Here is a 24120-nt window from a genome sequence, read left to right as displayed (position 1 = left end):
CTTGGGTCAAATGACAGAGAGCATGTCCCTGTTCATTACTCAAATCAATTAGGATAGTGTATATGCTATACAGTGCAGACCCAGTGTGTCCTGCAGGTGTTTGATATTAAATGTATGCTCATTCAAAATCAATTTATACTTAAGGTTCTGCCTCCTCCCGTTTTGTAGACATGAAAGTAACTGGTCGATCAGAGTGGAAAGCAACTGTAGGGAGATTTATTATGGTTGACTTGAAATGCATAGAATGAATAACCAAGAGCAAAATTAATGTAAAAAGAAAGAAAAAAAGTGATTGTATTCACAGATTATATTGCAACAAAATAAGGAGCCAACATTTTTGCAATTTTCTGTTAAAAAATAATACAAATTCATTTAGGTTCAAGCTTTGTTGGATCCTGATTCAGAACCTGAATCCCCCCTCAAAATGGAACAGACAGTCTATCATTGTAAAATAGGAAATATTGAAATAGTATGAATATTTAAAAAGAGGCAATTCAACTGATTGCATGATTCATCTTAACTCAAAGTCACATCAGCTCAGCAAGTGGTCAAGTGCCCAATTTGTTAAATCAAGTTGCATTTCAAATAATTTCAGTGCAACGAATGTAGCAAAATTTATATTATATATAATAAATATTTGCTAGAAATAACCTTGGTGAAAAAAAACTACAAAAAACGTCTCAAATTGCCTGTCACAAATGAATTGGCTGAGTTTCCTTTTTTCTTCTCAGGTCTATCATCACTTGGTGAGTGGATTTGGTTTGATTTCAGTCAAGGTTTTTTCTTGCTGCGTCTTTGTCTTGTTTTAGATTTAAGTTATATTTTGGGCCGTACATGTTCATTCTTTATCTGTCTCTGTGTCTGTTTGTGGGTCCTCGTCCCTTCTTGTTTACAACACCCAACCATCTTGTTTATTTGTAAATGCAGAGAGAATGAGAAGAACAGCCTTATCCATCTTGTCTCCATAAAGGTGGGCTTTGTCCAGTGACGTGCTGTGAGCACTAGGGTTGGGTCGGCAGGGCGTTGTAACTCGAGACCACAAATGTCAACACCAATGACAATTCCATATGTTTATGCTGGGAAGTGTTAATCTAACAAAATCAACATTGTAAAACACCATTAAAAAACATAAACAAATATTCAATAGCAGCCTCCATACTCTCCCAACATGATGTATCTCATGACACGACAGCGCATTTGTTGTTTGTGTTGGAAACACAGAAACACGGAGAAAATGACAACAACAACAACTCGGAACAGCTTCAGTGAGGCTCATCCACAAAGCCAATCCTTCCTTTTGTACCATTCACTGTGGAAAGTACCAACAATGTTCAGACCTTACCTTTGCTGAAGCTCTGGTAGCTCAGGTGTTGGCCTCCCATCTTTTAAAAGCTGTAATTTTTTCTCAAACGAAAGCTTCTTTATCGTCTCTTCATCAATTCACTAATGCACTGCGAATGTACGTATAGTATTTAGCATAGCACGGTTATGTCAAAAGGCAGGGTAAAGAGCTGCCTTTTTACGTTAACAGTTTTCATCTTGGGGAACTGACTGCGCATGCGCAAACACATCAAAACACGCTGTGGGGCCAGAAGCAGAGCAGCAATGTGCTTTTGGGAGGGGGTGTGGCCTCCTCCTGCCTTACAGCAGAGTGAGACTGCGCAGCGTCTCTGCCGTACCAGGAAATAGCGATGTTTAGTAATTTGGGCTATGAAAAGCACAAAATGTAGACACTTTCAATAGTTACTGTAGGCTATCCGAAATTGAAAAACAAATAATTTATAATTATATTATAATTAAAACAAATAATCAAAATATCAATTCACCCTTGGGTAGGCACTGCCTACCTTGCCTACCCTGACTGCACGTCACTGACTTTGTCTCTTGATTATCTTCCCTCACTATCTAAGTTGTGCTTGAACACAGAAGGGTTGTTGTTGCCCTACCTTTTCCTGTTTGTGTTCATTTGTTCCTGTTGTCGGTTAGTTAGTATCTCTGTTTTTTGGTTTGCACCTTTTGATCATCTTTGTTTTGGATTTAGATTTTCGTTTGTGAAAAATTTTGGAACTCTTTTTCCCTCTGTAATTGGGTCCTTTATAACAATGCATCATTAACTAACCCTGACATTACCGCCCCCATGCAACGCCAAAAAAAGAATAGGTTTAAATATTTACAGCTCTACTCTCTATCACTGAACACGTTGCCAATTGTTCACAAAGAAAACCAAGACAAATCTGTATGTATACATCTTGTATTGTTATTTTTTTGTGTTTGTACATATGTGTATAAATTATTATATAATCAATTACAAAACAAAGTTCCCACAAGGGTAGAGTTTACTTCATGAGTTCGAGTCTGTAACAACCTGATTAATAAAGAGCAGAACACGCCAACTCTTTTATAAAACTCTGATGGCAATAATCCAAATTACCCGGGAAAGACAATCACCCTCTCTACAGCAATTACCGATTAACATAATCCCTACTTTTGCATTTTGTTGGCTTAATCCAAGTCTCACAGGAGTTTGGTGAAATCAACATCTTGTGTTCATGACTAAACTGGTGACGGAAAAAAAAAAAGACACCCACAGTATATTTCTTCACCTTCTTGCTATGAACAGATTATCTTTTTCAAAGGCATAATTGCTACTATATGTATGAAGTGTGTTGGGTTGAGTTTACTCATCTAACACTCAGCTCATACATTGTCTCACACTGTGCTAAAATTATTCCAACGGATTACCCCATGGTGATTTGCAGGAAAGAAAGAACATGAATAAATAAACAACATAAAGCCAAAGATGAACTTCAAAGGTGTCGGATGGGACAATCACAGCAAACAACATCCGGGGAGCCAATAAATGTGTTAGTCTTTGTTTGTGACTGTGACTCGGGTGTAAACAGAGGAATTAGCTCACACCTCTGGAGTCTCATCTTATCACATAGCTTTAATTGAATTACGTCTTCCAGGTTCTTTTCTGAAATATAAAGTATGCGGAGCATGATGCATTATGCTCCAAACACGATACATTTACACAAGAAATGCTTTTGTTTCATTTATTTTTCTTTCAAATTTAAATTTGTAAGAGAAAATCAATTCAGTTAGAGGGAATCATAAGAGAAAAAACAGTGTGAAACTGCATGTGCTGGTTAGCCAGAGATAAAGGCACCATCCCATCATCCCCACCCTTTAGCACAACGTATTACCTGAACACCTATCAGCTCCTGGACACTCATTAGAAATCTACTCCCAGGAGTCCTTGTATGTTGGCAACATGACCATTGCTGTCAGGGGTTTTCCCTTTGACTGAACAAATGCCTCGGCGTGTGTCATCAAACTGCGTCCCTCGCAGCCAATGACGACGGCGAGCGACACAAGTGCTGCAGGTGATGTCGAAAGGGAAATTGGAATCCTGACAAGTATGATTGACATGCGTGTTTGTCCCAGGGTAGTCTTATTTGCAGAGATTCAAAAAACGCCTTTTACCAACATTCTAGCAAACATCCCGATTGTTCTCTCCCACTAAAAAAAAAAAAAAAAAAAAACACATCACTGCAATTCTGTTGGATGAAAAAGAAATCTTTGGGGAGGGAATGAATTCCTTTGAGCATAAAAATGACTTCAGCTTTTACTTTATTTTAGGTCCAACATAAATAATTTAACAGATGAAGCTATGGCATTCATTTTCAAACAAGCTGTCTTATGTTGAAGAACAGAAAAACACGAGTCTGAGTTGTTCCTTCTATCCCAGAAACAACAGAGAAGCTGGCTGAGCTAAGTTTTAGAGAGCTTCTCTTGATGGAGACAAAAAAGCCGATAGGAGCCTTGATTGTGAACCGTAACCCAAAGCCACTTCGTTGCACAGAAAGGAGAAAAAAACAAAACAAAAAAGAACTGTGAATTAAATTCAAATCATAAGTAAAACAGACTTCTACTTTAAAGCAATGGAGTGTGGATACAGCAAGACGAGAGAATGTGCAGATTTTGAGCACCATGCAAAGGCAATAAAACATTGGCTTAACCCTGCAAAGAGGAAATAGCAAAGGCACTTTTTCCGAGAATCTCATGTAGAACAGTAGATGGTAAGGAAAACATCAATCATAACATTCAACATCAACATTAACATTGAAATAAATGAACTAAACAGATCAGCTCTTTCGCGGAGGACATTGTATAATTATGGGTACGGTTTGTGTTCATCTGTTGTTGTTTTAAAGCCTAATCTGTGAAATGCAATTTAAATTGAGTTGGGGAAAATTTCAATAAACACAATTTTTAATTGCAGAACAATTGACTCTTAATTGTGCAATAATGTATAAATATGTGTGTATAAGTATAGATGCAAATATGTATGCGTTATTATGTAAGTTAATCTATATATTCAGATTTTTTTTAATAGTTCTATTATAAATATAAATCTACAGTGTGTGATTGCGAGGTTGAGCTTATGTATTTGTTGCTGCTGTAAGAATTTCATTTCCTGCAAGGAAAAAAGTGTATTCTATTCTATTTTGTTCTAATTTTAAGAGAATATGTATTTTTTTTGTATTTATCTTTTATTAGAAAGGCTTTAAACCTATACATAATAATATGTTTTATTATTGTAATTTATTTTTCATAATGAATTTCTCTAATTAGTAAAGTGCATCACAATAAAATAAGGAAAAATCAGTGTACTGTGGGAGTATTCGGCTCAGATTGGTGTCTTACAATTTCTATCAGATCCCCAAAGTTTCTTGCAATGTAGGCCTTGAATGAGGGCAAGTGGCAAATAACCAGATTAAGCGCTTTGACATAAAATATGAATTTTGACCATTTATTCATAAAATCCATTGCTTAATATTACAGAAATGTCCATGTTACCTGATTTATTACAGAAAAAAAACCCTTCATGTTTACAAGTCTTAATAATTCATCTGACTTCCAAACAGATGAACACTTCCACACTAACAGTGTAATGAGAGTATGATGAAGTGGAAAATTGATGAATTCTAAATATTTGGATTGCACGGGCACGCACTGGTACTCCATCACTACACTTGATAATCAGCAGCATGTTTGATAATCACAAAGGAGAGCTCTTTTGTCACACAAGTCAGCTCTTAGTCATGGAGCAGATGACTTCATCAAGTTGTTCATTCAACAAAGTAGAGCAGAAAACCCATGAAACACACCGGCCATGCCAAGGCAAGGCGTAGTATTAGGAAGTTGCTGCACGTCTGACCTTTTTATCTGCACAGTCGTTTTTCCTCCCTGTGTTGTGTCTGAGGAGATTATCTGACAGGAAATAAACAGTATGCTCCTGTGGTACCTGAATCCTCGGAGCTCTGGTTTTTTCTTTTCCTCTTGGAGTTTCATCAATTAGAAACAGGACGAGGACCAAGAAAAACCCGGGCGAACTGGTCCAGTCTCTTGATAGCTGCTAATTAAAAACTTTAATTCCACAACTGCAGCGCTGGCATCGGAGAGCTCGGTGCGTCCTTGTGAGTCTTGGCACTGTCTTATCAGGCGTAGGCAGATTGTGCCAGGTTGGGAAGGCGTAAGACAGGGAGGCACTGCAGCAGCATGCAGGCTCAGCTGGATAGGATGGCATCCTGCCTGCCCCAGAATCTGGCCCATCGAACTCTTCCCCATCTCCCCAATGAGTGGAGTGATGGGCTTCAGGTCAGGTGGCAGAAGTCAAGGGTTAAGCTGTCTGTGGAGCTGCTGGGAGAGCTAAAGCAGGGCTAAACAAGGGATATCCACTGGATTTAGACTTTTTTTTTTCTTCTGCGTTTGGCCATGGAGCCACATCTCCATTACACGCCTCATGTCAGAGTTGTAGTCAAGTGCATTTTTCAGTTACAATTATGGTTTAAGATATCCTTGTTAAATTACAAGTCAATTACGATTAAATTATAATTATTTTCATCCTCAGAAAGTCAATTACAATTATGTTCTCAATTATTAAAGTTCAGAGGTGTAAAGAGTACTGATACTGTATATGCTACTCAAGCAAAAGAATTGTTACTCGTCTGAAATCGTATTCAAGTACAAGACAGTACTACTAAAAATACTCAAGTACCAGTAAAATGTAGCTCAATTAAATAGTACTAGTAAAAGTTATTAGTTACTTTCACCCCTTCACCCCACGTTTATTCTTTATGCCTTGCATATGCTAAACATCTCATGTATAAACTTAAAAAGAAAGACACCAAATGTTGCACAATTGGAACTTAATTTATTTTCCACAAAGGTATCTGTATAAAGTAAAAGGTTTGTCAAAATGTACAATTTTTCTTAAAAATAAAATAACACCAATAAATTAAATTCAAAATAATAAAATCATCAGGCTCTTAGTATAAATACATTTAGTTTTGGCGCGGTGCATTATGTTTAATCTGGTTGGTCGGCTATGATGTGATGTATTTCATTGTTTTTTTTGTAGTTTCAAAATGCCTGTTGATCATTTAAAAAATAAATTAAATAAAAAAAATTACTGAGTAACGGTTAGGTGTAGAAATGTAACAAATGACTTTACTTCTTTTTAAACTTAAGTACTACTATTTAGAAAATATACTCAAAAAAGCACAAGTAGCCATAAAAGAAACTCAAGTACAGTAAAATACGCCTCTACTAAAGTTCAATTACAATCAATCACAATTACTGGGCCTGAAATAAACAACATAATAAACGTTAACCTTCCTCTTGTGTTAGCTTTCTGTTAGCATCTCTGATGATAACGGGTCCTAAATCAACTGTAAAATACACTAAAAAAACAATTATCATCTAATTTCTTTCCTTTCTATTGGTTACCTTGTTAGGCTTCCTAATCAATGAAAATATTGGTTTTATTATTTTTGGTGTGGGTGCCTTTTTTGTGTCAGTATTTGCCTCAATTTTATTGTTTCTTTAATGGTAAAACGTGGGAAAGCTTGATATGAAACATATTTTAATAGTTTACTACATATGTGTAGAACTGTACATAGAAATCTAACATGGTTGCCCAGTTCTGCGTTAAATTATGACTGACATTTTTTATAGAATTTTCATGGCAATTACAATTACATAGTCAATTATTTAAACTCAATTCCTATTTAATTACAGTACGACAGCAATAGATTTTTTTAAATCACAGTTACAGTTATAATTATGCCACAATTGTAATTATTTATCAATTATGCAATTACTATTATAACTGACCCCAACCCTGCCTCCTGTTACTGAGTTTTGTCATGATGGAGAGCGACCAGTGCACAAAGCAACGTTTTTCTCACTGTTTATTTATTTGTTGATTTATCGTCTACGTGGATCCTCTTGTAAATACACGTATCTATCTTTCTTTTTATTTTCTCCGTATCTCTCTTAATTTCATCGTACCTTGTGTATAATGACAATAAAAGCATTCTATTTTATTACACGGTGTACATTCAAAGTCTACGAGAGGCTAACTCAGACATATTACACTAGAACAGCCCTTATAGATGAACTTTAGTTTTTTGAAAAATAAATGACACCCGCCCACAATACGGTGCAAACCAAGGATGTGTTACATTGATAAGGTGATGTAAAGAGAAATGAGACTCTTAGAGTGGCCTTGGTTCAGATAAAACTTTATAGCTGTAGGGTCATATTGAGCACATCACAGCTCATAGAAAAGAAAAGACATTGGAAGTGATCAGAATCATTCTTCTCCATTTTAAAGACTGTATTTGTGTGTTTGAAAAAATAAATATTAAAAAAAATGAAAAATAAAAAAGATGTGGTTGCATTCCAGAATATAATGAGTGCCAACTGGATTTTTATTACATGCAATTTAACACTATTGTTACTTGGCTTTACGAGCAGAGGAATATCTTTTCCTAAGATTTATGGTCACGTCTTCTCAGCTTTTATTGCACTTCAGGTTATGGAAGCGTTTTTATTAACCGGACAGGATTTATTAAAGAGATGTTAGAGTTTCCACAAATCAGGAAAACATTAGTAAGTTCAGGTTATTTTCACATGTTTTCAGTTAAGGTAAATCAATTCCTAGAGTCAAAATTAAATGCAGTTGGTTAAGAGTGTTTAGCATCTGTTTGGTAGTCCTTTCTGTAGGATTTAATTTTATGTGCATGGGCTGAACATTTAGTACCTCTCTTGGGACCACGTGTTTGAACTCCTGGATATACATTGATTTTATAACCTATTAAGTTTTACTCAGCAAATTTATGAGTGACATATAATTTATAGATTTCTTTTTTTCATACTGGAAGGGGTGAGTGTGAAACCATGAAAGTCCTGCTGACATCCATAAAACAAAATAGTGATCTCTTACTATGAATTAAAAAGGAAAGTAAAACAGTATTTAATCCTCTTAAAGCAGCAGCTCTCATCTTTTTTTAGCGTGACTAAAATACATCATCACCCCAGGGGTGTACATGTCCATTCCTGGAGAGCACCTGTCCTGCATGCTTTAGACCTCTACCTGCTCCAAGAAACCTGAAACTATATTGTCTGTGTCATTGTGCAGAGCTGACTCTGCAGAAAGTATAATAATGAGCTACCCTTTACAATTAGCTGCCATGGACCAGTATAGCATCTAAAAAAGTAATAAACCATGAAGGCAAATTTTAAACATACAGTATATAGGAAAGATGAAAGATTGAACTCTAAAATAACACAGAATATAACAAAAAATATATTTACTGGTATATATATACTGTATATATATATATATATATATATATATATATATATATATATATATATATATATATATATATATATATAAGTTATATTTTTCAGTCTGTGTGTAATGAATGAATATAATATACAAGTTTTACTTTTTGAATGGAATTACTGTAATAAATCAACTTTTTCCATGATGTTCTATTTATATATATATACATATATTTTTTTTTTTTTGGGGGGGGGGGGAAACACAGTAGTAATGAAGTAAAAACACTTTTATGTTTCCATCTGAGAGACTCCACATTAAAGCAAACTTTCAAGTTGTAATTTTAATCATTTACATTTTTTTTCCAAGTAAATAATCTCTGATTTATCATTGTATGAAGCCTCTGTGTTTGTCTGATAAAAAAACATATAATTTAATAATCATTTCTAGCAGCTTTAATGTAATGTACCATTATGTACAACAATCTGAATTCTTACCCACTTGTAATTGACTTATTGTTTGTAGAGGGGCTTTGTTTTTTTTTCTTTGGTAATGGGCTTATTTAAGGAAATAAATGTAGAATATACAAACAACATGCAGCAGAGCAACAAAAACATAGAAACATTACATGAATTATTCCCAGCATTGGTGTCCTATAGTCATATTGATTTTTGGTGAATTTCACACAATTCCGTTTGCAGCTTTACTTCTGTTTCATAGTAGACATACAGTATCTGGAAATGATACATTGAGTTTTGGTCATGGATCAGTACAGATTTAAACCCCCAAAAAGCCAGTGAGTGCAGCAAAGTGTGAAGCTGAAATATCAATACATGGAGCAAAAACGACTTTTATTACCTTTAATTATACCTTTTCTCAGAAATGGTATTCACACTTCAACATTCAATCACAGTTAATTAGAAATGTATTTTATAATTTTATTACTGAGCACTGGATTTCTCGACACAATAGCTCCATGGCCTGCTTTTTCAGCGTGGAGAGGCTATTCAAACGTGGTGTGAAAGGAGTAATATATTGGCTCCCACTTCGCTAACTGTCTAGAGCACACATTAATGCCGAGCAAAGATGAGAAGCCTCATGCTCCCCGCTGTATTATTTGATCCGGCCACACACACTCTTCAGCTAGAATGAATTCACGAACGGACACTCTTGAAATTAGTCGTTTTTTAGCACACTGGGGTGGAGAGACACTACCTTAACCACTCAGTCAACTCGGCTGCTGAAGTCAGAGAGAAAAAAAAAAAAAAACTTTACATTTTATTGCCGTTGCAGTTCTTTTTTTTTTTTTAAAAAAAAAAAAAAAAAAAGGATGGAATCACCAAATAGTCGAACTCACGACTAGTTCCTGATTGAGCATTAGCAAATTCCGGGCAGTGAAAGCTCCCATACAGCAGACAGAAAACCAAATGGATGACTGAAAATCAATGGCTATGTAATAGCACAATTTATGAGGCACATTATCACTCCATCAAAGCACATATGAACGCTGGCACAAAGCTGGGGTTAACAGTAAAAACAAGTCTTTGTGAAGATGCCTCATCCTCTTCACTTAGAGGCAACGTTATACTGCAGCCAATTAATTGATGAAAGTTGTTGTGTGTGCAGTAATTATGGCGTTTTTTAACAGATAGCCTGTCTAAGTAGTGCTAAAACCTACGTGTTAAGATACTAAGGAGTACAAATAAACAAGCCTCCAGCACCAATCAGCATACTGGACATTTAAGAAAGTACAAACCCACCACCATCACATCATCTTTGTGTGATTTTAAATGGATCTGTGCAGCCACATAAATATGAAGCTTATTATTTGTTATCAAAGAAAAACTAGTCTCCATTTAGCCTGATAGGAATGGTACATTATGGCTTTTTTTCTATTAAGAAAAAAAAGCATATAGATTTACCTAAATCAGTGTAAAAAAAAAAAAGGTTGCACAACTTATTGAATAAACTCCATTTATAGTCAAACATAACTTAAGCATGTTCATAGTCAAAGGGTCAATACTTCATGCAACCATAACCAATAGGGGAAAGGGGGCGGGGGAATCATTTTGTTGGGTTTGACCAAATAAGGGAGAAAAATAAGGCTTTTTTTTTTTTTTTTTTTAAAGACGTGCCCCTAAATATTATTAATATTATTAACTAGTGCAGTACCCGTAGAGAGTATGTATTGCTATAAAAAAGTGGGAGGTTAAGTAGCTTTTTCATGGTTGGTTTACATGGGAGCTTTAATTCCTTTTTAATTCACAATAAAAGTTAAATCCTCTTTAAACAGACTTTGTAACCACTCAATTCCTAATGCAAATTTAATTCTGAATCACACACACACACACACACACACACACACACACACACACACACACACACACACACAGATTTTACAGAAGTTACAAATGTTGCTCACTGAGGACACCTGCTGGTCAATATTAACGGGGTGTTTTTTTTTAGGATATTAGAACCACCTTAGTAGTTTTTAAAAGCCCTTTGTGCAGTCACTCCTGTAGTTTCTACGCAGATTTCAACATATCCTGAGTTACCATGACTACCTGTCAATGTACTACAAAGCTGCATTCAAAGCAATGTTGTGAAATAATTCATGAACGGTATCATTACGGTTCACACAAATCCAACGTTGCACACCCTTGAACCCATAGACTGTAAAGAGAAAAGATGACGTACGCTCACGAGGAAGTGAAGCTTTTCTTTTAAAGCTCCCTCTGCTGACTGGCTGCAGCACAGGTCATAAGCTCCGCCTCCCCAATGATAATGAATGGGATGTGGGTCAAACTGTTAAAATACTCGTCACATAATTTTTTCCCAACCCTAAACTCTGCTGTGATCATTAGTTATTATTACCCTACATTGTGTTCAAGTGCTCAATTTTCTTTGAAGTTTGTTTTAAATAAGTTATTTGAGATTGAAAAATGGGATTTGACGTCATATATGACAATGATTGACAGCCTCGGATCTTTCATAGTTCTCCTTGCGAATAGCATAAGCAGTTACGTCATGAAGGAAAGTGGAGACGCCATTAAACTTTCAGTTTTTCCATCTTTTTTGAGCTATGAATACTAGTACTAACCTCTATGATCTGATCATCTGAACAAGACGTTGGTCAAATTTCCAGTGGGAAAGTAACAGGGCAGTACGCTAAATGGGCAAGGCGTGTTACCAGGGCTCCTCCCGCCGTACCCTACTGCGCAGACTCTGGCTCCAAATGATGTCAAATTTGCAAGATGGAAGCATCGACTTCAAGAACGTTGAATGGGAACCAAGCAGCAGCCATGTTGAAAGTCTCAGGCCAATCTGAGCCTGATTTGCGGAGATATTTGAGGAACAATCACACACAGGCGGACTTATCATGCAGAGTAAAAGTAAAAATAAAGAGCCGCAGACATGACATGATATATAAACAAAAAAAAATTAATAATAAGAATAAAATTGCACAAATCACTATCTTGTGGCCACAAAGTAAGTAACGCACGTATTAATAATATTAATATAATTCCTGGTGGTTAGCGTGGCTAATTGCTGCAACAACTGCACATGATGTCAAAGAGGACCAGGGGGATGAACTGCCCTCGTTGATGCCTTGTTGCATCAATACATTGTTATATATACGTAAAAAGTGTTAATTTGTGAGTGTGTGTGGAGCTTTGTGTGCATGTATGCGTTGCATGCACAACATCAGACTTTTTGGGGCAAAGTGGACTCAAAGTGGGTGTTGTGAACAGGAATTTATGTGTTTTCAATCTTATGTGTTAATATTGTATTTTAAAATTTAGAATTGTGACAAAACAAGGAAACACATGTACAATATGTCTCAGTAAAATAAGAAACACTTTGAGTCACTTCAACAGGTATCGATCCTATTACAATGAGAAGAAGAAGAAGAAGAAGAAGAAGAAGAAGAAGAAGAAGAAGAAGAAGAAGAAGAAGAAGAAGAAGAAGAAGAAGAAGAAGAAGAAGAAGAAGAAGAAGAAGAAGAAGAAGAAGAAGAAGAAGAAGAAGAAGAAGAAGAAGAAGAAGAAGAAAGAAAAAAATGATTGAATGTACTGCATGAACCACTCAACCAAAAGAGAAAGTGTCCAACATAATGCGTGCATAGCAAATATACTTCTAGTACCAGTGATGACCATTTTGGGACCACAAATGACTCTTTCGAGCGCACATTATACTTACTTTGTGGCCTTAAAGTAATGTTTTCCTCCGCACGTCATGGCTCATTTGTGGCTATGATGGTTTTATTATAACTTGGGTGACAGAGCCTTCGCCATAGCTGCCCCCCCTCCCTCTGGAACATTCAATACTGCACCGACCCTCCAACTTTCAAATCACTCATCAAAACTCACCTTTTTAAACATGTTTTTAACTTATGGTTGTTCTGTATTTTCTGTATTTACCTTTGTTGTTGTTTTAACAATTGTAATTAGTATTATTGTTAGTTTTTATGGTTTTTTGGGGGGGTTATGCTATCTAAAATATAGCGTAACAGCACAATTAATCATAAATCATGTAATCATCTATTTATTCACTGATACTCTGCACAGCCAACCAAACCAAGCCTAACATGAGCTACATGTTTGTGTGACTTTGGGAGGAGCCATGATGAAAACCTCTGCAGGCACTGCAGTGATAAACATAAGCACGACACACAGAGGGTGAGTGAAAGAGTGTCTGTTTGGCCTCTTGACAGCCTGGTGTCACCCTGTACTGGACAAAGCTTATTTCCAAAGATCAAGGATTTAATTAAAGCACAATAAGCTGAAATGCAAGTGAAGCTGAATATACAGTAGTGAGTCATAATCTGCCACAATCTTTTATTCACACAGTGCTTATCAGGATCTTACATGTTGTCTTTGGGTTTTGCTTTCAGTTCCATTTTCCTAATCACATCCATCAAACTATGAAGCAGGTGGAACTGGGACGGACTCAAATTTATGACTCATGTTTTACGAGATTACCAACTTACCATTGTCAAATGGTTGCAAACATCTGTAACTGATCATAATTTCACTTCCATTAAGAGCGCATTAGCCCAAGCATCAACAGCAAAAGGGAGGGAGGCAGTGTAATGCATCGCTTGAAACAAACAAACTTTGCCTAAATGATTTTTTTATATTGCTGAGAAATAATGGCTCCACTCATGATCGTTTTTAATTGTATAATGATTCACTTTGACCATTAGAACTAACCAAAAAACGCTAATAGACCTGATGCATCCGCTCCATTTATGTGAAATGTTGTGTGCATGCTTTATTTTCTCTTTCAAAGCACTGCTGTGGAGTAAATCATGTAAACGGCTCAATGCTACCAAAAGAAAATGAATTCTCTTTCAAGAAGGATTTAACTTAGGGTCCTAAATCTCACAAGCACATTTATTATTATTTATTTAAGCATGTCACCATCTTGTCTAATGAGCCTTTCACCGTCAGCATAATGGAACAGCTTGCATCAACACAGGCTAAATGAACAGCAGAGAGCTCCCATGTCTATGCAGCGAGATGAAAGCAGATGTTCCACAACCCAAACACCAGCGTAACACGCTCCGTCCTACAGAGGAACAGACGGCGCTTTGAGTCAGCGTCATTCTCATCAGCTCATTGACTCCACTCGAAAATTCCCTCGGTCAAACATTATTATGTGACAACACCTGACTGAGCCATGACCGCCTGACCAGGAATAACCCATCCAATTGATTTTTCAGTGATGAACAGGTTTGCGACTGAGAATGTCCAACTATTGCACACATAATACTGTAAAGAAGTGGCCATACATAAAAAATAAATAAAATAAAAACATGTTAAAATGTAATTTGGAAAACTCCTGGTGAACAATGGGATGACTACGCATTTTAATATATATATATATATATAAAGTAAAAGTCACATTAGAAATAATGCATGGCAAGAAAATTATACTTGATGACATTTTCACCAATATCAAAATACATACTGTAAAAAAGCATATATCCATTTAGCATTGGAGGATTGTTTTTAATTGTTTTTCAATAATTGATAACAATGAAAAAAATGTTGCATTATGACTATTTTACTGGGATATGTGTTTTGTTTTTTGGCACATATATGCTTACTGTTGATATATATATATATATATATATATATATATATATATATATATATATATATATATATATAAATGATGAGAACGCTTTACTTTGCTCTGATTAGGAGTTACTTCTACTCTTGTGTATTTGTTCAGTATTTTCTTTACAGTAGGTGCAGGATCTTAACTGAAGCACAAAACAACTATACAATTAAACATGCTTGCTAAAATAAATAAATGAATAAACACAATAATAACTAAATAAATAAGAGCTGAGTTGATTCAAACAATATAAAAATGCTTTTTAAAAAAAATGTATTCTGCATGGTTTAACAGCTTGGAATATTCAGTTACTGAAAAACATGTGTTTAGCAGATGAGTGATGATCTGGATGATGGATGATCACTCATGTGTTAGATCTCAGGTGTGATGTAACGCTTCTTTCTGAAATGAGGCACGTTTAAGACCGACATCGGACTGCGAACAGGGTTTGTTATGTGTTGCCAACACGTAATGCAGAAAAATGATGTGGACGGAGCTGAAAATAATGCAACTAAACCACAATATGTTGCACATAAAATTAGGATGATTTAAATTTGGTTTCAATAAATAAAAATAAAAATAAAAACAAACTGATGGAAGTCTCAGGTTAGCACTGTTTTATCAAGTTTCTAGCTTAATGTTGACTTTAGTTGTGACAACTTATCAATGTCACTGTGCTACTGTGCTATTTTTTCCTCGTGTTGATCATAGAGGTGTTTGGGGCGTATGCATTATTTTGCGCTTGCACTTTTTTGACTCTTTCTGTCATGCAGTCTTACATTTAGCGCAATCTTGACGCTGTATCCACTGTGTTTGGTACACCTGCTTTGGAAAGACAGGCTGATGATTGGTACACTCTGGTCCATGTGTGTCTATTTACACTGTCCTTCATTGAGAGGAAGTCTACAGCAGGAACAGCTTCTCGATATTAATTTTCCTTGAGTGTCATTAAAGTCAAACAAATGTAGAATAATGACTGAATGATCTGATCCAGTTTGATATTTTTGACATCATTAAAAAAAGGGTTCAAAAGAGCCTGGATGGAAATAATTGATAGGATAGTTGTTATTATTATTATTATTATTATTATTATTATTATTATTATTATTATTATTATTATTATTATTATTATTATTATTATAATGATTTTATTCAATCCTCTTGAGCTGTTGATACAACTGTTTATTGTGCTGTCTGTGATTGTATAGATAATACTGGTTAATAATAATAATAATAAAGCATTGAAATAAAAATAAATTAAAAAAAGGAATTTATACAGTCATGGTGAAAATAGGGATCTTGAGTATTGTAATAAATTCCATCTATCTGTCACTTGAACTGAGATTTCTGAATTTCAAAAAACATCCCTCATTGCTCCACCAGCAGTGCATGGACTGGGAACTGTGGGATTAGGAGTGATAAACTCACCTGTACCAGTCCATCCCCTTCTCATAGTTCCTATCAAAGAAGTGAGGCTCATTTCCTACAGCTCTGACGTCTGGGTGCACCCGGAGAGCCTCCAGCAGGGCTCTGGTGCCTCCTTTTTTCACCCCGATGATGATGGCTTGAGGGAGTTTCTTCACTCCGTAATCCGAGGTGCAGTTCACCCTGAGTTCGCTGTCCGTGGTGCTGAAGTCCAGGCGGCTTTTCTCAGCTGCGCTGCTCTGATAGGCTTTAGTGGGAGACGCCTGGGTTCTAATCCACTCCACTGTCCTCTGCTCGGCCTCGGCATCATCCTTCACAAAGGTAACCGAGGTGCTTCTCTCTACTTCGGAGATTTCCGTGAAGCCCTGAGAGGAGGAATAAAGTTTCCCCCTCAATGTCACAAAAGTTGTCTCCTCCGTCCCCAGCCTGCCTTGGTACACATAATTGTCTTGCAGGGGAAACTGCAGCGAGTTGTAGCAGCTCATCAAGCTGTAGAACAAGTAGGTGACAGAGAGGGAGAGGGTGAACATGAATAAGATTTTCCGGGGCACTTTAGAGGTAAAAACCGAAGTGCTGGACCAAAATGCCATTTCTGACAGCAGTGATCCCCTCAAAGAAGTGGCCAGACATGTTTCCACCCCGAGTCTTGCATGGACAAAAAAATCAACAGCAATGATCAGTCACTATATGAGCGCTGCTCCAGCTTTAGAAAAAAAAAAAAAAAAAAAAAAAAAATCTAAACCACCGCAATCCAAGCAAATCGCATATTTATAAGGACGGTGAGGAAGCAAGATCGTTAAAATTCCGACAGAATATCGCGTCCCCCTTTCTTCAATATCGATTTCTTATTCCGAGGCTTGACAGACAATGTCACAATTTATTGGACTGAACTTGCAGATTTGAGAGCCTGGAGGTCTGGCGTCCTTCCAAAGGGACAGCCTGGATTCAATCGGACAGTGTATGATGGGCGAAATCCTGGCATTTTATATATATATTAAAAAAGAAAAGAAAAAAGAAAAGAAAAAGAAAATACAATGAACTGCACACTGTTCAAAGTCCCATCCTTCACACACCCGAAGTCCAGTTCAGTCCGTCACTGATAAGTATCCCCGTCCATTCACACAACAAATAGATCCATTGGATTTCTCCAGCGGGCGGACAATCCTTTACGCTTCTCTGTTTACTTTGTGTGGCAGAAAGTGGCAGCTTTGCGCATACAGGCACAGACACACTCTCTCTCTCCACGTTCACACACACACTTCTCTGTGGTTCTCCAGCTCTCCGTCCTTCCCTTTCTCACTCTGATAGTCGTGTACGATGTGAGCATCTGTTCCTGTGCCCGGAGAGTAGACACTCACCCACAACTAGTGCGCGTACACGCACTGTACCCCAAATATCTGGGCACAAGCGCGTCTTTGCTCGGCGGATTCCCCCTGATGTGATCTTGTTTGGTGGCTCCGGGTTTTTTCTTTCTTTCTTCTTCTTCTTCTTCTCCTGCAGATGAGAGGTGAGGTCTGTGCTTCCAGGATGAGTGGGAGCTGTTTGCATTCACGCTTTGGAAAGTTCAGCCTTTAAAACTCAATATCAGATGGATTATTTTTGATGGAGATTAATTTTACAGGAAGCTCATGTCTGCACCCTGCTGGTTTTTAGTGGATCTTTACTGTGGGTCGCTCACGGACGAGAAGAGACTCAACAGTTTTTTTTTTGTTTGTTTTTTTTCAATTATTTAAATAAATAAATACATAAATAGAAAGTTATAGCATTATATTGTCTGCCTAATATTGCAAATGCTTTAAATTTGGACTTCATTTCACGAGCTTTAACGGTTTGCTTTATTATTTCGTTATTTCAAATACATAAATAAATAAATGTATTTTATTGCATAATTGTGACCATCACCAGCCCTCCCTATAAGGAATGGTAAGAAGAAAAAAAAATATTAGAGGGAAAATATAAAAAGAGAGGGCAGTTACACCTGGTGAGGGGGAAATGGAACAGGGAAGAGGGAGTTGGGGTGGGGCGATGGAAGGGATGTTGAAGAGTCAAGTATTTTAAGGTGGGAGTGTAATGTGATGTTATAGTTGTCCACATTGTGTTGTGTAATCAGTTAATCCAGTCTGGTGACAAGTGTAGAGAAATTGAAGTGGGTGACTCGATGGGATTATGATTCAATGAGGCCAAGCCAGAATCTTTTGTGAAAGTATTTTTTTTCCTTTAGAGGTAAATGAAAGCAAGTAAAATGGAAGAAAGTGTCTATTTGTACGGTTGCCGTACGGACAACCCCCAGTGCTATTGGTACGGTTACCAAAGTACACGTACGTATAAGTCTTAGGGTAAGGTTTAGATTATAACCCAATATCGCAACAATTTTTAGGATTAGGTCAGGGTTAGGTTTAGGAATAGGGTTAGGGTTAGTCTTAGTCACCCAACCTCAACTGGCCAATAACTGACCTATCACGTGACCTAAACTGGACAAATAGGGGCGCTGTGTATGGATAGAATGTTGGTATATTGATAAGGCAACCGTACAGATAGCCACTGCCTATCTGAAATATGATAATATTCAATCATGACACATTTTACAAAGTGTTTTCCTTTAAGGTTTTCCACATGAGTTGGACGAGCCTTGAATATGGCATGTACGTATATCAGAGGTGCTCAACTGTTGGGTCGGGACACAAAAAAATAGACGTGGAACTCCAGTGAGTTACAGGGATTTGCCATGCATTTATTCTTATATATATATCTTTGGTTACATTTTTGACACAAGTACTTTTTCAAAATTAAACTATGACCTTTAGCAACAAAAGCAAAATCTACAAAGTTTCATTCCACAATTATACTTATGTGATAAACAGTGATATTATCATATCCAAATTCACCTTTTGCGCTGTCTTTTGTATTAAAACCCACCCTCAGCTGCCATTACAATGTAGCAGCATCACACAAGCTTAAATCAATTTACACATTTACATGCCTAATCTTTTCCTGTCTTGATACAATATATTTAAAGTATAATATTCTGCCCAATACATGTACATGTAGTGTCTCCCAAAGCAGCATGGTTAATCAGTAAATGATCGTCAAAAATCCATAAAGCACCTTCTTTAGTTCAGTGAAAACATTCATCATACAATAAAAGCAGCATTGCTTAGTGTAGATCATAATGAATAGTGACTTGTACCTTTAGTAGACCATGACATCCTACAATGTGTGGATCAAATATTGTGTGCCACTAAAGTGTCCCTCTGTGTTACTAAATCCAATATGTCACACACCTCCAACACACCAGGAGAGCCATTGTAACAAGAAATAGTGGGTCAGGGATAATTCACACCCCTGCCTCTCAGAACGCCTGTCCCCTGCTGTAAACACAACCCCAAATATTGCTGGAGCAAACCTATATTTTTAACATGGAGCTGGGGAAGGACATCACTCCAACTATATTTTCGGCTCATGCTTCAGTCACTGCATTCCTGCACAACTGGAAGCTACTAGTAAACAGACTCTATTAGCACTGCAGAGTCTCACACTATGGTTTCATTAGAACAGAAGTCTGCAGTAATATTTGACTGTTTAATGCACGTGTGTCAAACTCATGGCCCAGGGGCCAAATCCAGCACTTTAGAGCATCAAATATGGGCCTCTCGAGACAGTAAAAATGACAGAAAAAAACATGAAATATTTTATAAATTACCAACTAATTCAGTTGTAGATATCTCAGCCAGACCAAATACAACATTTCAATTAGATTTCACAATATTTGCAGAGCTCATTTTTCCAGTTCCTATATCACATGATGGCAGTCGTTTTTTAATGTCCAATTGTTGAAAGAACTAAATTTTTCCAAAATGTGGCAAATTTTTATTTAAAAATGATAGACAAATTCACAAAATGATGTTAGAAAAGAAGAAAACAACATTGAAAATACACTAAATGTAAAATACTTTACAAAAACACAACAAAAACATACAAAACAACAACAATTTTTCCAAACTCTGAAAAAAAATTCCTCAAATTATTTAATGAAATTTCACCAAATTCCCAAAATCAAGTAAGTTTAAGTGAAGATTCTGCAGGGACTGATATACTTAGACAATTAATCATTTACTGTATATGTGGATGTGCAAACCAAGGCACATTAATGTTACCCTTAAATCTGTGGCCCACTTAAGATCAAAAGGGTCTGTATTTGGCCCCTGAACTAAAATGAGTTTGACGCACCTGGTTTAATGTGTTAATGCATCACCTGACTCTGAGAAAGGGTGTGAAAAAATAGAATAGCTCTAAGTGAAGGTCCCGAACAGAATCCCCATGCAGGCTTGGAAAAAACTTTTGCTCATTGTTATGTTTTCATTGAGCAGCTGCTGTGGAAGATAAATCTTCTAAAGAATCTGGCACCTGGCAAACCAACACCTGCTGACTGTAGAGGAGCCATCTGACCAAAAAAATATTTCCTCAGGGGTTTAGCAGAGATCAAAACATGAAAAGAAATGAAGAAACTGGATTTCGCTGGTGGTCGACTTGACGACTAATGAGATAATGTTCCCTGATGTTTCACATTATTGGAAATGTAAAAAAGCAAGTTTGTTAAACAAGCAATTGTAACCAGAGGTGTTAGAGGTGTTACACCAGATTCCCACTGGATCCGTAACTGCTCTGTTGTGAAACTGCAGCGCAATTTGCAGTACCTTCAATCCTCACTGCCTCAGTTTTTGCTGCGTATCTGTTACAGCAAGGACTCAGAAAATATCACCAATTCACGCAAAATCGTGCGATATAATGAGTTGTCGCCAATACAAGCAGAACCACACAGCTAAACAAACAGAAGGAAATTGATTCGGTCCTGCCCTGCAGATCTTCTGCTTTTTTTGGAGATTATTGTGATGCAAATATCCAAACTTAGATATGGTCAATATCTATATGTGATCTATGGTCCAATCCTGCCTAGCGGCTGAAGAAAGCTGGATATAGGCACGAGCAGAGCAAGGATAATGAAGGAACAAGCGGATCGCTAAATGGATGAAATTACGATCCGCCTAGAACAGTGGACTGGTTCCCAATCTTTTTTGTCTCGTGAAACCCCTTCACATTTTTTTAAAATCATGTGTACCCCCTCTTCATATCATAAATACCCTCTCAGTAATTTCATTTGTGGAACAGCGGGATCTCTCAAACGTTTCTTGAATGTGTTTCAAACATTGGTTCTATGAGGCTTAATCTACAAATTCAAAACAATGAGTATAATTTAAAGTCAAATTTTGTCAAACTACAACTTTTATGTGATTACTTCAATATTAAGTAAATACAGTCTCCTTTGTAAAATGTAGTTAATTAATGTCTACGATGGTCAGAAGTGTAATAAAATGACCTCTACAGCATACATTATTCTGGCCTGTTTCAATAAAATACAAGACAATATTACATTTTATTGAGCAATGGTACTGTTAGTTTGTGGTGAATTTGTCCAAAAATGACCATAAAAAGGAACTACCAACATTTCACTTTTATTTTTAAATGAGTTGTTAAATCTTTCCGAGTACTCCTGCAATGTGCTCCTGTACCCCTGTTTGGGAATCACTGGCCTAGAATATGGAGTACTTTATTTTGAAAATAAACCAGATATTTTATTCTGTCTATGCACTACTTCATGCAGCACAACTCCAGCTTCCAGTAAAAATAGGAGGTCTGCGTATTTGCTGCAGAGGGCTTCGGCATGAGTTACAGAGCTGTGCTGGAGTAGATTGGGATGCGGAAGAAACTGGGGGTTAGGGTTAGAAATGTTTACGCACTTATTTCTGTCCCAGGACCGTGTCATTGTGAGGCAGTTGTGTTAACCACTCACACTAGTCTGGAGGAGTTTGTGAAACTGACACAAAAAGTTCATGACATTTTTCGTGTAATTTCCTCCTATTTTTCAGGCTGCGTGACACGAAGTTTTTTGTGCTGCGCGGCACAAAGTTCTTCAGAGTTGCTAAGGTCAGTAATTTGTAAAGTAAAAATTCCCCCGCAAATTACCTACTATATTTTGCTGAACTTCAAGGTCCTGTGATAATACTAATCCAATGCAAATAGGCCTCTCTGTGATTTGGACAGAAATGGACGGGATCTGATGCGTGATTACGCGTTGTTTTGTTTCCTGTGCCAAGGTCTGTGTTTATCTCGTACTGGGATTGATTATGAGCATATATGCGCGCATGCAACCCTAACCCTAACCCTAACCTTAAACCTAACTCAAACCTAATCAACTTCACTTTAAAAACAAAAAAAACAAGCAATTTAGCAAATTCATTTTCCGGTAGTGCACATGCGCATATATGCTCATAATCGATCTCAGTACGAGGTAAACACAGACAGTGACACCAGGACGCATGTTTATTTACTTTTGACAAAGAATGGAGGCTGCATTGGAGTGTTTAGAAAACCTTTTGGGTCCCGGGCCAGCAAAACCTTATCAGCCCGTACGTCAACAAAATGAGAAGAGAAGGTGCAATATCAGAAGCAAATGGTAGATCACGTCGTGCTTTGCACTGTGCGGTAAGAATCTTTTTTTTTTTTTTTTCTGTTTGTAGCCTTCTATTTAATACAGCTTGCTGAACTTAAACACCACCATGCTCCAGACTGGTTTTAATGTTATTTTCTCCACGCTTCCTAATACAGACATTCAGTGTTTTAAATGGCCTTTCCTCTGAGAGAGAGAGAGTGTAAAGCCTTGAGGTTTTGTACTGGTGATTTCTATAGGCTGGGGTGGCAACAGTAATGAGCAAAGATTGACACGTTAATAAGCAAAGCTTTTATGGCTGTATCGAAAATTGTGTACGATGTATGTAAGTAATGCAAGTGATTGGAAGAGTGGGAGGAACAGATGGACAAGTGTGCACAGCATAATAGTTACTGGGTGTTTGGCAGTCAAGAGAGTGTAGGAGAGATGAATAGGTTTGTTGAAAATGTTGTACTGGTAATTTGCCACTCAAAGAAGCAGAGAGCTCTCAAACATCTACTGGACCATCGTAAATCCCAACTGTTTTCAGACTGTGACCATCACTCAAAGAGTCACCCTGTCCCACACTCCATAATGATAATAACTTTATTAGTACAGCATCTTTTTTTTTAATCAAAGTTACCACGTGCTTCAGAGGGATAAAATCCACCAGACAGATCATTACAAAAGCATTATACAGTATATTGTTGTGATTTAATTAAGATAAAGAAAACATTAGACATAGAGAAACTAAAAATGGTATGAATATTAAACTTAAACTTGAAACTAATAGTTCACATGCGTATCATCAAACTGTGACTTTTTTTTTGCGTGAACAAGCAGTCACTACACTAATAGAATTGCGAGTTTAGAAATGGTTCATGGTGTAAAACATACAAAGATGATTTTATTATGAAGAAGGATATCAGGCTGTGCTGTTAATATTAAGAGTATTACTAAGTGTCCCTCATGATTAGTGTGTGCATACGTAAACTCATTGGCTCTCAATCACTAGACTTGCATTAGGTAAGGCATCAGTGGGCAGTGGTTTGTGCATAACTTTTAGACTTTGTTTTTGTTTCATATAAAGGACTTTCTATATCACCTTAGAAAAAGTTTAAGCCAAGTTTTATTTTTTATTTTTGTTGTCAAAATTATTTCGCTATAGTTAGGCAAGGCAAGACAAACATGTAACTAAACCTGTAACAACCCTGGGACAAACTGTCACTGTGAATGTTCATGTACATAAACGTATACTATTTCATGCACTACTCATCACTGCACTAATGCACTATTATTATTATTATTAGGTTCCGATGTCCCAGAATGGGACAGAGGAACCTATTGTTTTCGCTATTATATCGTTTTATTATTATACCCCGCCCGCCTTTGATCGCTAATTCGACCCCCTAAAAATGCCCGAAAACTCACCGAAATTTGCACGCAC

The 24120-nt window shown here is 36.8% G+C and overlaps 1 protein-coding gene across 1 annotated transcript in view; it reads right to left on the bottom strand.

Moving 5' to 3' along the window:
• The window catches only part of hs3st4 (heparan sulfate (glucosamine) 3-O-sulfotransferase 4), a 94718-nt gene extending 77001 nt beyond the window's left edge, over positions 1-17717 (bottom strand). Inside the window, exon 1 of the mRNA XM_028456010.1 lies at positions 16193-17717. Coding sequence (XP_028311811.1) covers positions 16193-16779 — 587 coding nt within the window. The 5' untranslated portion in view covers positions 16780-17717. The remainder of the gene's footprint in view (positions 1-16192) is intronic.
• Positions 17718-24120: the final 6403 nt, after the last annotated feature.

This window comes from Gouania willdenowi, chromosome 8 (assembly GCF_900634775.1).
Source record: "Gouania willdenowi chromosome 8, fGouWil2.1, whole genome shotgun sequence".
Taxonomy (NCBI): domain Eukaryota; kingdom Metazoa; phylum Chordata; class Actinopteri; order Blenniiformes; family Gobiesocidae; genus Gouania; species Gouania willdenowi.
Note: the sequence above shows the minus strand (reverse complement) of the source record. Positions and strands in the feature narration are given on the sequence as shown.